Source organism: Sphaerodactylus townsendi, linkage group LG10 (assembly GCF_021028975.2).
Source record: "Sphaerodactylus townsendi isolate TG3544 linkage group LG10, MPM_Stown_v2.3, whole genome shotgun sequence".
Classification (NCBI taxonomy): Eukaryota; Metazoa; Chordata; class Lepidosauria; order Squamata; family Sphaerodactylidae; genus Sphaerodactylus; species Sphaerodactylus townsendi.
Window position 1 is genome coordinate 69,527,379 of NC_059434.1, and position 15,365 is coordinate 69,542,743.

The 15,365-nt window shown below is 40.4% G+C and overlaps 1 protein-coding gene across 1 annotated transcript in view; it reads left to right on the forward strand.

Annotated features, from left to right (window-relative positions):
• The window catches only part of STPG2 (sperm tail PG-rich repeat containing 2), a 255,436-nt gene that overhangs the window by 40,573 nt on the left and 199,498 nt on the right, over positions 1 to 15,365 (forward strand). Inside the window, exon 7 of the mRNA XM_048508808.1 lies at positions 14,906 to 15,010. Within this exon, the coding sequence (XP_048364765.1) occupies positions 14,906 to 15,010 (105 nt within the window). The remainder of the gene's footprint in view (positions 1 to 14,905; positions 15,011 to 15,365) is intronic.

Consider the following 15,365-nt stretch of genomic DNA (forward strand, 5'->3'; position numbering starts at 1 on the left):
ATTGTTTGGCTACATCTTGATGTGTGTGTGTTAAATTTTCATGTCATCAGGATAAGACTGAGGATAAGACTAGGATCTAGGATAAGACTGAGACATGTGAATTGAAATACTGGGCGAATACGCAGCACAGAAATCAAAACATATCCAAAGCAAGATAAACGAAAAGAAGATATTATCAGATTATTTTAGAATAGATTTTGTAAGACACTTTGTTGTATTTTGAGATGTGTGATAGGGGAAACTGGAAATATCTCTGAGTGAAGCCTTCATCTCCTGTAAAAAAGCAGGGATCCCAATGTTTTTGGGGCTAAGTTCATAGGACTCAAATCTAGCTCTTCTTCTTCAGACCAACTTGACTTTTCTCTGAAATTATGTTCTTAGCTTTTCTTTAGTGAAATTGGCAGAAAAATTTGTGATTGATAGAGACTGTGTTGAAATGGCCCCCTATGTTGCATGTATCACCATGTCTGTTTTTGTCCTGAGAGATGCCTTAAATACCTGCCTGGCTGGATTTGTAAAGCGGAGCCAGCACTGTGCGCATGATGTTGCAACATCTTGATTTGCGCTTTTGATGTAGTCTTTCTACAGGAGATTGTTTCAGAGGGGTAGCCACATAGAGTATCTTGACAAAGGGAGATTTAACACTTAAAAGCTTATACACCCCCCCCCCCCCGGTGCTATGGGATTTGAATCTATGGCCGTTTCTGCATGGCGGCAGAAATGGCTCTTCACCGGCATTAATTATGCTGGAGGAGGCTCGCGGACCGCTCGCATGGTACCGTGCGGGCGGCCCCGAAGCTGCAACAAACCGGAGAGGTGGCTCCACATGGAGCCACCTCAGGTTCATTCTGTTTACTCACCTCTCCTTCCTGGGCAGCTCTGGAGGGCTGGAGGGACATGTCCACACTGCCCTCCGACCTCCAGGGGTTGGAGGGAAGCGTGGGTGTGTCCCTCCAGTCCTCCAGAGCTGCGCAGGAAGGAGAGGTGAGTAAACGGGACACAAAAAGCGGCACCCTCAAGCCGGTGCGGTTCGCACCGCGCCAGCGAGAAGACGCTGCTTTTGAAAAACCTCGCCCCCTTGCTGTGTGAGCAGCGCCCCAGGGATGGTGTTTTTACCGTCCCTAGGGCGCTGTTATTGGGCTGTGTGGAAACAGCCTGCCTATTTCGCCAGGGGTTTTCTGGAGGTAATGCCATGATAGGCAAAGGAATCAGGATATTTGTTTGCTATGTACTTTCGGACTATGTCTTTCTAATTAATAATATTAAGATAATTTTGTATGTGCTGCTGAGATGCTGGTGACCAGCAGAAATGCACAAAATAGTGGGATGAATGAATCCCAAACAACTCTACCAAAGAACTGGGTATAATTCTTTGGGATTTTTCACTCTATTTTGCTTTTGGTATTGGATATCTGGATAAGACTTAGATACAGCAAGTTTATACTGCATCTATTACACATATTGTGCATTCAGGGGACAGCTTTTTTTTTAAATAGTTGAGTTATTTTGCATACTTCAGACGTAGTAATAGAAATGTTAAGAAACAACCCTCGGATGCCAGGGAAGCGCAAGCCTGTCAGCATAAAAGAGTTGTTGTAGTAAGACTGATTATGGGCTGTAGTTCTCATCTTTGGTTTTCAAGCCTAACCCTTTTGATCATCAATCAGTCAAAAATGGCAGGTAGTGACCATTAGGAGGATTCATTAGCACCCTGCAGCATGTTTGCACCAGGTGACCCACATCTGTCTTCATTAGAAGTTTGCTAGTTGCCAGTAGTGAACAGATGGGCCGTTATTGCGTACCCTGCCCTTTGGGTGTGCCTGGAGGACAGGCAAAGTCATCCTGAGCAGGACATGCAGGGTTACCTCGCAGACAGCAAGCAGCTTACTACCGCTAATATTATGACAGGAAGTAAGTGTGATCATTTGTTTGTTAGCCTGCCTGCTTGTTTTTCAGGTGTGCAGTTGATGAGGATGGAAGTGCAACTTCCAAAACACCTTGAAATTATTTTGTACGAGATGAAGGAACCCTTTGCTACGATTTGATTCAGCTGGCGTTCAGTTTGGCAAAAAATCAGTCATTTATTTCTCACACCTCGTCCAGTTTTACCCTGATTGATTGTGTTTCAATAAGCTTGCATATTGCAGAATCTCGATAAAAGTATTTTAGGCGCTCTTAAAGGGTGTGGATTCCTTTCATATGAGGCTTTGCAGTGTAATGAACAAGTTGGCGCTCACAAATAAAGGCTGCCTTTTAAAAACTTGTTCCTCATCAGCTTTTGAATATGGAGTACACACTGTTCAAAAGACTCGAATCAACAAAGGTTCCAAAAGCAGTCTAAAACTTTCCTGTCTTGTGGGACGATATGGGTTTTTTAAGAGAGGTTGAGATTCATTTTTATTGGGTGCTTTCCGCTTCAGTTGTGTTAGATCTTTTTGTTACGAATATGGGAGGTTTTGCTCATAGTCTGTTCACCAGTCACGAAGGTGACTCTTTTGCTGATCAGTTTGGCTTTTCATAAAGAGCTTGAACCTGTTTTTTTTAATTATTACATCTTCAAATGGTTCAGAACAGGGCTGTTTTAGTCTCTCAAAGTGCAGAGGAACGCCTTCTCCGCACTTTTCTCAAAGATTCCACTTTGCAGCAAATCGCGTAAATAAATTGTAAGCTGCCTCGAGCTCCATAAGGATGAAAGGCAGCTAAAAATGTGTTAATTAAAAAAAAATTAAAATTAATTGTGGGCAAAAGAATCAGTCAGTCAGTGATTATAAAGAAGCACTACTTTAAAAGCAGTTTTAATATTTGGTGTTTAAGTCTGCATTATCAACATTATTGCGCGCATGTACATATTTGCACAGCCTTATGGATGACAAAGTTCCACCCTCATGTCACTTAATTCCTGGATTTTAGCCAACCATGACCCTGGTAAATCATCTCATCTACTGCACAATGAAAAATTACCCACAGTGCAAGGAAGTGAAACTGAACCACTGCAAGAAAATCACATAACATTGTACCAACACCCAACTACTGCACGCTTGTAATGTTGCTTGACAAATACTTATGGTAGATTGCTTACAGTGAACAGATCATGTGTTTGGCTCACGGGTAATTGCAGCAGTTGGACACTATTGAACATGTTTGCCACAAGGGTCATGGCACCTCTGGTTACAGGCAGAGTCACAATTTATTGTCGAAGTCACAGTTGTTTTCCCATGGAAAGTAAATTGTTTCATTATTGGTGGGAGGGGCATTCATTTACTGTCATGCTTACTGCCGTTGAATAACTTGGGGATAGGAGATTTCTAGCAATTGAAAATTTCATTTTGGTCATTCTGTCAAATAATCAGTAAAACCAAGGACTGAACAAAGAATTGCACTATTGCATCCATACTTTGAATCGAGATGGGAGTTGTATTTCTCAAGTGGTTGCCCCCTGCCCTGTTTTTCAAACTGGGTGAAATGTCAAAAGTCAGAATCCCACTGGACATGAATAAACATGTTAGATGTTCTTAAGTGGCTGAGCTCCTCCGATACTGCCGTTAATTATTACTCCTGCCTTTTATGTAATGAGGCTGTTTTTAAAGTATTAATTTTTAAATTGGTGAATTAGAATTCACATGGGGGAGGGGGAAACTGTGTTCATGAGTCATGGTGATGTACCACTTGTTACAGCGAAAGTTAATTAACTAATGATAGTGATTTTCAGGGTTTGGCTTCTCTTTTGCTTGTCTGTAAAGGAGTAAAAATAACAGGTTTTTCCTCATACATTAGCACGAAATGGAGTTAACCCTACTAGGGAGAAAAGAGCTTAAAAGCATGTTTCGCTGCTGCGCGCAGTTGTACAGCTGAATGCTGGAATAGCTTTTCTGAATGTACCTTTTAAAGTTATGGTGACATTTAGAGCTATTGTTGGCATCTGCAACTTTTTGAAAATGTCATCTTGTGTTATATTGTCAGCCGAGAACATGAGGATGGAACAGTTTGAAACGGCAATATACGAGAAAACATATAAGCTCAGAATAGCCGTAACCGGTTATAATGTCAAAAATCACACATGACCAGTCCGCATTTATCTCCGTCGTTACTCTTCGTTCTTTTTCAGGGAGTTCAACAAAGAAAAAGCTTTTCCTTACCTAAATATTTTTTAATGCTTTACATTTGTATGAGTTTTATGACTTACTAACAATGAAGTATATTCCTGGGGATAAGATTTACCAAGGCAATAATTTATAGATAGTAATTTGAAGAAAAAACACACACCAACAACAGGTATTTTGTGAGAAGTAAATGGGCTGCCTTCTGCTGAAATAAAATTGCAGAATCATTCTTTCTATTAACGCAGTTTATTTCCCCCCCCCCCCAGCTCCTGTTTTCACCTGCATGTATTTTGTAGGTTGCTGATTATGCAGTTGTGATTTTTCAGGCTTGTCACCCTCTAGAAATTTAATTTCCATTGCTAACATTATCAGACTAGTTCAGAGGATCAGCTCTTCTCTGCTTGGGAAGCCAGTTACTCTCCCCTTCTCCAAACAGAATGCCTCACTGTTATAGGGAAGGAGGGAGGTATCTAGCCACATGTTCCCACAAACCGTAGCTAAACAAAGACGGGCCAAGATTGTTTACAGAAAAAAGTGTATGTGTAAAATTAGGTGCTGGGTAAAAAATTATTGTAGATCGTTCTCAAAATAAAATGGATATATTTACATTAAGAGAACCTATTAATGGGCCTTTCCCCACTCACCGTTTGCTGCGCGCTACTCTTGCCAAGTAGCGCGGGGTCCAGCGGCACTCCCCACTACAGGGGCGGCAACAATGCAGCAGCCCCGACTCTGCTGCTCTCGCGCCCCCTCAGCGCTCGTCATTTCTGGCGCTGCTGAAAAGGTCCACGCCGGATGAAACCGACGTCATTTTTTAAAGTGGGAAAACGGCCTTTATTGGGATATGTTGCCCCTGGCCCCGTGGCCGCACTTTAAAAATGTCAGACTGTGTGTGTATGTGTATGTATTGGGTGGGGGTTACATTCAAATCAGAACCAAGGAAAGGACTTTTCCAACCCTGCTGGAATTGGGAACTTGGCCTTGCTCTTGAAGAGTAGCTGACAAGGCAGAAGGCCAAATGCTTTTTATATTACTACCAGGTCTTCCCAGTCCAGAAGTGTCCCATGGGTTACAAATTACTGGCTAGTTTTGCTCATTTGTATTCTCTTCTTTGGGAGGGTAGGCGGCATGGTATAGCACGAACCTGTCACATGACTATGCAGAGGAAGACAGTGACAAACCACCTCTGCTTCTCACTTGCCTGGAAAGCCCCTTGCTAGGGTTGCCATAAGTCAGCTGTGACTTGACAGCACTTTACACAGACTTTCTCTTCCATTTCTGTCCCACACTCCACAGGGTCAGAGCAAGCTAGATGCTGGAAGGTCTGTGAACAGATCTCCAGTGTATCCTTGTCTGTTAACTATTAGCTGGAAGGTGGTTGGGGCTGATGGATTCAAGTCAGAATTTTTCTCCCCGCCCCCTCTGACTGTTGATTGAGTTCTCTGAGTTCAAGCCCTCGTTCAGGGGCATAGCATTATAAAATGTCATGAGCCAGGGAGTTCAAGGCAGGGGACACAGTTGAGTGCTGGTGAGCAGGGCTCACTCCACCTCCAGTCTTCAAGTGGAGACTGTAGCTGGGTCAGCTGAGCTCATCCTGCTCCCCATCTCCACATGGGGTTCAGTAGTGGGGGCAGCTGGCCCACCCCACCCCTGATCTCTATGTGGAGTTCAGGAGTGTCAAGGCCCTACTCTGCTCTGAACTCCACGTGGAGATTGGGGGGCAAGCCCCCCTCTTTGGTGCCCACCTGCTGAATATTTGATATGTGATGCTGTCATTAGACGTCTGACTGTCTTTTGTTTTAATATTTGATGTCCAATATACAGCAGTATTTGGTGAAGATTTCTGGGTGACCTTGGTGATGCCTGTATATTTTAGTCTGACTTTTTAGATTGCCAGAATTTTTTTTTAAAAAAACTATGTATTTCATTCTGACCTCTTCAGAAGTAAAGGAAAATATGCATGTGACTGACACTGCTACTGTTTGATAGTTTACAGCTTAGAGCGTATGGTATTTGAAGCCTGATTTGTTTTTACATCTGAAAGCATTTGATATCGGCTTCAGATATGTGGTCTGTTTACAAACAAGCTCTTTGTGGTCTTAAATTCTGTACTTTAAATAAATAGGTTTTCCTGCATCTCCTTCTCAGTACTGGATAGAAATCACAGTGGGCACAGGACCAACGTTGCAGGCAGTTGGGAGAGAGAATCACCATGCTGATAGATAAACTAATACAAATAAAATTTATTTATCTAAAAACTGGAGGGGGTCCCCCCATGCAAATGAGGTCAAGAAAAAGTGGGCTGTCTTAAATTTGCTCACAAGTTGCAGTTATACATAGTATTATAAAACAAAAGAGTTTCCCCCCATCTAACCTATTAAGGGAGATACTCTTACATTCACGGATGTCTTCCCTTTGGGTAAATGCATCTTGCCTCACACTTATAAGTAGCCTTAACCAGTGGTGGGATCCAAAAATTTTAGTAACAGGTTCCCACGGTGATGGGATTCAAACTGTGGCATAGTGCCAATGGGGCTGGGTGGGACATGACGGGGCCGTGGCCAGGCATTCCTGGGCGGGGCTGTGGCAAGGACGCAGCCGCTGCGCCCGATCGCGGGCGGCGAGAAAGCGAATGCGCCCAGGCGCAGGCTGCGACGCCGCGCCCGGTGCACGCCTCACTGCTAGACTGCTTCAAGTTCTGCTTGCGCTACTGCTGAGGGAGGAGGGGCATGGCTTCAAGGCAAAAAATCGCGTTAGGCAAAATCACCAATTAGTAACCCCCTCTCGGCACACACAAATAATTAGTAACCTACTCTTGGGAACCTGTGAGAACCTGCTGGATCCCACCTCTGGCCTTACCTATGTTAAAAAGACAGAGAACATGTTTAGATCTCTCTGAAGAATTAATGAACAAGCATTTTCGGCTTCTTCTTCGTATGATTCCAGGCTGTCTTTTTATGACTTCAATACTTTGATGATAAAGTTACCAGTAGCAGCAAAAGATCAAATAGAATCAATGCAACGGCTTGTATTGATCACTAGGTGAACCGTCAAAGCTTAAGCATTTGCCATAATACCATGCCGTAAAAAAACAATATTGTTCAGGACCCAGGCAACATATGCCGTATGCATGAGCTTAACTGTGAAAAACCAATTGTGTTGTACAGCTATGATTCCCCACGAGTGGACAGTTTGAGGGTTGTTAATTTGCAGCAAAGTCAATTTCACAACTGTGATTTTTATGAGCTGAGGCTAAGTAGCAGTCTGTCTGAGGCGGCCTAGAATCCATACACCCAGAAAGAAGACGCCAGCTTCTCTGATGTGGTGTAATTTATTAAATAGTAATGAAATTCCAGGTGTTCCTTCTACATTGAGGGTAACAAGCAAAAATGACAAGGAAAACTTTGATTCACCGTATTAGTACATGTAGCTTCCAAAATGGTTTGCGTATGAGTGATTTTTTTCCCCCTTCAAAATTAGGTAACGTATCATAGCATGCCAGATCCTTCAAGGGAACATATCCTAGAGCGCTGATTGGAAAGAATAGCTCAGTTTTAGGAATCAGATTGAAGAGGTATTTTTTTGCCTCTGCTGCCGACATTTCTCTCTCCTTTTAAGCCTCAGTACTGTGATGGATTTGTTTTGATTTGAGCAGAACATCACCTGTACCCTGTGGTCTTAATCCACAGAGGTGTAAGTAAGGCCTGCTGAAGTGTCATTTGATTTCAGTGACATTTGAGTGCATGTAACTGTGTGCTAGGTTGTGACCTCGCAGTCTTTCCTCTTGATGTCTGTCATTTTGAGGGTTGATTGTGCACCATGTGAATGCTGCCTCTTGGCAGAAATGTGGTCTGCAGAAGTTTAATGGATAAAGATATATTTGTCTTTCTTTGATCCTGTCTAAGTTAGAAAAAGCTACAGTGGTACAATTCGGGAGATAGGATGACAGCAAAGAGGTGGCCACTAACTTTGTATGGTGTCACATTAAATCCCAGTCCTGAAAAGCACCATATGTTGCTCTAGAATGTTCTAGAATCTAATAGGCTCAATCAACATGCCCTGCAAGGAGAGACTTAGGGAGTTGGGTATGTTTAGTTTGGTGAAGAGAAGGTTAAGAGGTGACATGATAGCCATGTTTAGATATTTGAAGGGATGTCATGTTGGTGAGGGAGCAAGCTTGTTTTCTGCTGCTCCTGAGACTAGGACCAGGAATAATGGGTTGAAGGTGAAGGAAAAGAGATTCCACCTAAACGTCAGGAAACACTTCCTGACAGTAAGGGCTGTTCGACAGTGGAATGCACTACCTCGGAATGTGGTGGAGTCTCCTTTGGAGGTTTTTAAAAAGAGGCTGGATGGCCATCTGTGAGGAGTGCTTTTATTATGTGTTCCTGCCTGGCAGGGGGTTGGACTTGATGGACCTTGGGGGTCTCTTCCATGTGGTTCTAACATGGGGGCCTCTTCCATGTGATTCTAACATGAGGTTTTGTTTGGTTTTTGTGCTTGATATCCAGCTTCATTAGATATATCCAGGGTACCTAGTGATCTGTTTAGCATCTGCAAAGAATAATGACTGTTTGATACTTTGATTTTAAAACATGGCCTAAACTAGGATGTTCCCAAAGCAATCAGGTTTTGGTTACCTCCAATAGTATACAGAAATGATAAAAGTTGGATACTCTTTTCCTCATCTTGTTAATAAATGACCATGTTCTAGAGCTCCTACACTTTCAGAATCTGAGAAGAAGGTAAATATCTCTTGTGATTGGAATAGGTTGAATCCATTTAATACAGAATACAATTACCATAATTGTCAAAAATAATACACTCCAGAATGAATAAAGCACTCACTTATGAAGTTGCAGATACAGCAAATTAACAGGACAATAAAAATACATGCTTAATATTTCATAGTGGAGGTGATTTATTTAATGACCACTACCACTTGGCATGTAAAAACTAGTATTCATTGTTTGTCTTGTGGAAGGTGGAACACTTGGCTTTTATTATTGTCTTTCACTGTTATTTCAGTTGATTAAAATATATTCCAGACCTATAAATGATGAAGGAAGCCAACAAAAGTGCTTGTATTTCATTTAACAGAAAATATGAATGTTTTACTGTCTTTCCTATGTTGGAATTAGATAATGTATTGTGTGAAAGGGTATGGGTGCTTGAATGACTGAGTATCTGAATTATTCTTATATATTGCAGCATGTCTTTGTTCTTTCCAGCTTGGTGTTGTGCACACTCTGAATAGCAGTAGTTTTTCAGGACCTAGCTCAGTTGCTTGTGATCCTTTTAACTGGAGATACCAAAGATTTCAGTTCCTTGAGGCATAATTCTATTAGGAGCTTTAGTTCTGATGGACCATATCTATTTTTTAAATAGACCACCCCACAAATTCACGGTGATATCTGATCTAGCCAACCCATATTTCAGTTTTTGATGTACGTACTCATTCTTATGAAAAAAAAATATTCAATAGATTTTGGAAGTGGTTTGGAAAGAGTTGTAGAATTCATTGGTGTTCCAACAAGAGTTGCAGATATTCCCATTTCTGTGTGACGAATTCAGTTTGTATGTGTGTGGGCGTGGTCAGTCACAACGGACTTTTGTCGACCTTGTAGGTTTTCAAGGCAAGAGACATTTGGAGGTAGTTTGCCCTTGCCTGCCTCTACAGGTGTTCCCTGGAGGTTGCCCATGCAAATACTTACCAAGGACGACCCTCCTTAGCTTCTGAGATCTGATGAAATCAGTCTAGCCTGGGACTATCCAGTTCAGATCAATATGTTCTTACCCTTCCATTTATGGCCTGATAATAATAGTATCTTAGTGATATTTTCTCTAGGGGTTGGCTTTCCATCGGGGGCCTTAATAAAATCACCCATTTCCCTGTGTAACAATTGATCATTTACCTGTCATGTTGAACTGGGGAAAATAATATAGAATTACTGAGCAGAAGTAGAACGATGAGCTGCTGGAAAGTTCTTTATGCTACCATGATTTTGCTGCAATGGATATGATATTTCAGAAATACTACCGTGTTTCCTTGAATCACTGTAAAATAATGCTGAACATAGAACGGCTTTCCCTGAAGCTAAAAACATATTGGGAACATTTGTTGCCAGCTGCATAGCGGACAAAATAAACTTACTTGAAAAATAAAACATTGAGGCCACCATTAAGGTGAATGCTTCAAGTTATAGCTAATTCAAACGATTGTTTTGTGGTACAATGATAGGTGTTCCCAGAGGCACATCATAACTTTTGCATGGCAGTTTTCTCTTGGTTAATTAAAGGTATTTTTCCGTGCGAACATGCTTTCATGTCTCCAAGTTTCAGGTCATTTTCAATTGCTGCTTGCATTATTGGCTGTTGTATATCTTGCATGAGCATTGTTATATATAAGAAGTTAGTAACACTGCAGTGTATAAGTTCTGTTCTTACTTCTAAAGCTGACTTCCCTTCTGGGCTTGCCTATTCTCCCTCCTGTGTTCTCAGAGAATCATCTTCTTGCATTGTCTGTTCACGGATGATTTTGAAAATAGGACATTACAACCATTTTAGCTGACCACACCAAGTGAATTATGCAGGCAAACTTGTTTCAGCAGTGGTTCACATGTGTGGTCAGTTAAAATGGTTATTATATTTTGTCAGACATTCAGTAGATTTGACTGATTTTTTTATGGGTCCTCAGAAAATTTAAGTTTGAGATCCCTGGTTGGTTTTATATGAAGATAATTTCTGTTCACCGAGGGATGCTTTCTTCCTTACTAAGATCCAAATATGGACTGTAACGTTAGCCCTTGTTTCTCTCATGTCTTTCCATGATGAGGAACAGAATTATTACCAGGACTTCAAGTTGTTAATCCCCATAGTAGAGTTATATAAATATAAATGCCTTCCTGGATCAGATTTGATGTCTAGTTCTTTTTGCCATGAGCACTGAACAACCTAGTTCCTCTAGCAGGCGCACAGACAGGGCATAGTGGTTCTGGCCATCCCATATTGTTTGCCCCTTGCTTGACAGTTCTGCTGATGGACATTTCACTAAGTTCTTGGGAACTAATGTTATTGATGGTTTTGCTTGCATGACTTTGTCTAATCTTAATTGTCTAGTGGGGATTAATTCTACAAATTAATCATGCTTTACATGGAAAAAGGTACTTTCTTTTTTCTGTCCGGAACTTATTAACTATCAGTTGCACAATATGCTGTTCAGTGGTCAGGCTTGAGTGTGAGTGGTTCCCATTGAGTTCTATGGGATGAATAAAAGCACAAGAACATTGGGGGGCAGTAAAAACTGCATCTACAAGAAACTGGAGTCATCAGGGCAGATTTATTCTCTATCACAATTGTCTCTTAGAGTATACCTCTTACGCTTCCCTGAGAGAAAATGACTGTCATTTTGCTATAGTAATGCAGCACTGCTATCTTTGTGGACTGTGATTTCCCCCCCACCAAGGGTGTTGTGTTCATTTTATTTTAGCCACTATTGTGGTTTAAAATGCTATAGATAGTTTCAAAGGGGCTCTTCTTCTAGTGGAGAATTTTCCATTTTTGAAATAACTCCTGCTGGGTGAAGACTTCTTGAAAGAAAGATTCCTTCGTGAGCAGAAGCTAAATTTGGACCCAACCCATGTTTTTAAGGTCCCTAAAGGGCCTTACATTTCTTGAAATGTGAGTAATTTTTGAGAAATGTCTCTTTTTGAAATTGACTCTGACTGTACTGACTTTTCTGAGCAACTTTCTACAATTCAGGTATTTGCTACATTGGATAACATTCTGGTCACTGTTTTCAAGTAGCTTAGGGCTCCTCAGAAGCTACCAACAGTTCCAGTGGTGTAGTGTTAATGATATGTTATCAGTAAGTTTTGAGATGGATTTAAATGGGAGGAGGAAGGACAGTACAACTGTGAAAGGTTAATAGTAATCATCTTACATTAGTGAAATCTGAGATAGACTTTTTAAGACGTATAAAATATTTATCTGCTGATGGAATTTTCAGTAGGTGAGATCTCTTAGAATTAATCTTACTTTGATGCTAATTTCTTTATGAATATTTATAACCTCTTCTGTACCGTCTGCAGTTACTTTAGTACTATAAATATGCCAGTAGCTACATCCCTTCTGTCCAAAATCCCACAGCCAGAGCAGCCATTGAGACACCAGGCAGGAGCATAATTTGTCCCACCTCTGCATGTAGCAGTGCTAGCAAACATCTGGCAGAAGAACCTTAATGTATTTCTTCTCAATATGGTTTGGAAAGGTGCTATTCATGTTAAGCTTTAAAATACTTAAGGAAATACTTAAGGGAGAATCTTGGGCTGCATGCTGATATCTGATTTGCCAGCATAAGCCCGTGCAATTGATGCCACGTTTTCCAACTAACGTATAGCTCGACCCTTTAATTTTTTTCTTATAAATCATTCATAATTCAAATATAGCATCTGAGGCATGCCATTTCTTGCATATTATTGATTGATTTTTTCCAAGTTATTTTTCAGTCTCTAGCTAGGTAACATACTTTGTACCATGTTTAGCTGATTAAAATCTTTTTAAATTTAATTACCCACAGAGAGGGGCTTTATTTCCTGTGTTTAAAATACAGGATGAATCTGAGTCTTGAGTTAACTAAAATTTATGCTGCAATTATGTAAATTAGTGCTGCCAATAAAAAATTGTTGCTGTATTGTAAGATGGAAGAAATGCGCTATGCACTAGCCAATCAAGCATTAGAAATTGGTTGCTAAATGTATTTCCTACATCTGTGGCTCCATCATTAATTCCAGGGAAACCTTCTGCTATGAGAGCCCTATTTTCCCTTATTAGTGCTATGGTGTGCTAGTCATTTAGCAAAAAGCTCAGTTGAGATAAGATCCATATTGAATACACTTTAGGTTAATAAGCATTTATTTTACAGTGCATTTAAATTTGTTTTATGGTACTTCATTGAATAAGAGCATGCATGCTTAATGAGATACATTTTTATGAGTTCTTCAGCCTTTAGAGTTTTGAAACATATTGAAAACCATGTGTCAAAGACTGGGCTTTCCAAGCTACCACAGCCTTGCCCGGATGATTTGATTCTCCTACCTCCAAACCTTGGAATAAATCTCCTTCTGATAGTTTGACTGAAAATAGGTTTGGACTCTTAGACATGCAGTAGAACATACCAATAAAAGCAACAGGCCTTATAGACAAGATCAAAGGGAAGGTTCAGGCTTGAGCATAAGGCAAAGGACAAGTGGTACAATAAGATAACAAAATCAAGCTTCTAACACACATGTGTGAAGGCAAGCAGGTTACAATCTCTCCAAATCAGCATAATTAGCAAAGCAACAGGTAGGAAATGCAGCGAGATGGTCCTGGGGCCACTACCATTCCTAAAGGCATTATTGGACCAGACTTGGAAAAACTTGTACCAGATGGTTATAGGCTAACTTTTTTAGGAAACTGGACTTCTGATCCCCTGATCAGTATTGACCAATCAAGAACGTGATCCAAAAGATGATTCACAAATGTGAACAAGATTCTGCCTTCCCATCTGGCATCGCTGAGAGCAATTCGTCTGATAACTCTGAAATGCAAAGGTGCAATCTCAATCTCTTCCTTTTATTTTTGGAATAGCGGAAGAACTTGTAAGCATTTTATATGGAACTCTCCCTGTGTTGTTGTTGATACTTGAATGACATTTTAGGAAACAGGCTATCACTTTAAATTTATGACAAGGCCTAATGATGGTGTTTATGAACTATAAGGTTGATTGATGCAGAGGTGACCATTTCTTTTTCCCCGTGGTTGACATCCAAAGCTTCATGTCCCTGCCTGTTTGCTTCCTGATCACCAATTTGGCATCCTGATCACCAATTAGGCACGCTATTGTGTACCTTGCATTCTATATGAACAGGTTCTATCTTAATCATTTGAACAACAACAAAAAAGATTATTTTTAAAGCCTGCATTTACACTGAACCAGTCTTCAGCAAACTGAACATTAAAAAGAAATATAGTAGCAATAAACAATTCTTAACAGGCAGAGAGTACCTCTAAAATGAAAATTATATATGCCCATAAAACAGTTTTGGTCAAATTATCATAAGGTGTACTAAAGGCTTGAGCAAATAAGACCGATTAAACTTGGCATCTAAAATTTAGTAAAGAGGGCACCAAATGAATTTTCCTGGGGTGACACCACTGAAAAGGCCATTTCTGATATATCCAGTAATCTAAGATCCAAAGATGGAGGTATCTGTGGGAAAGGTCCCTTTTTGAAAATTGTAAAATCCCGTTATTTAATGGCATCTTTTCATATCTTCTCAAAAGATGTCTGAACCTCTAAGGTAATTTCTTGAAATAATGAGTTGATTCATACAAGACTCATTCCATTTTTAAGCCATGCTTTCAGACTTGACATTATTGCTAGTCTTGTGGTGTTAACAAGCCTTACATGAAGAATTTTGATTTATAGATACTAAAAACAGAAGCTGATTCCGCATGGGACAAAAACAGCGTGTGAAAATGGTGTGAAAACGGTGTAAAAGGGTTTACACCATTTTCACACTGGTTTCACGCTGCCGTTTTTGGCCCATGCGGAATCCGCCAGAGAAATAGTTATGGTTCAAGGTAATTCAGGAATCTCTTGTATTTAGTTTTTCAAATTTATTTTTGTTGTTAAATTTCAGATTAGGACTGTGTTTTAAATCAGGAGACCTTGTTGCAACATTGAAAAGTTCACGGTTGGTGAATAGTTGTCTGGTGTTCATGTTATTTTAAAATTCATGTTGGTCTCTCCTGTTTTACAGGGTATTCCAGGTCCTGGACAATATGATATAAAAAGTCAGTTTCAAAAGGCAGAGGGCACATCACAAGATAGACATGAAGTTGCTCCCTTTCTTTCAATTACTGAGGTATCGTATTATTTATAGTGTATTTTTATCCTGCTTTTCCACACCTTGCTGACTCTTAAAACAATGTATACCATACACTCATATTACTTTAATTTTCAGGGATGGACCAAAGATCATAGTATAGATCTTATTTCACATTCAGTCACTGACCATTCCTCATTCGGTCATTGATTATTTCCAGTGAAAATCCTCATAAGTGGCATAGCTGCAAAAAGTCTATGCGTAAGTCTTGGCCAGAGTGGAAAGGGCTGGGTGGCCTAGTGGCCTAATGTAGCATAGTTTCATATATTATTGATACAGGAAAAAAAAGTTCTTGTTCTATCTAAATGAGACTCTTTCTGCCCATGAATTTCAC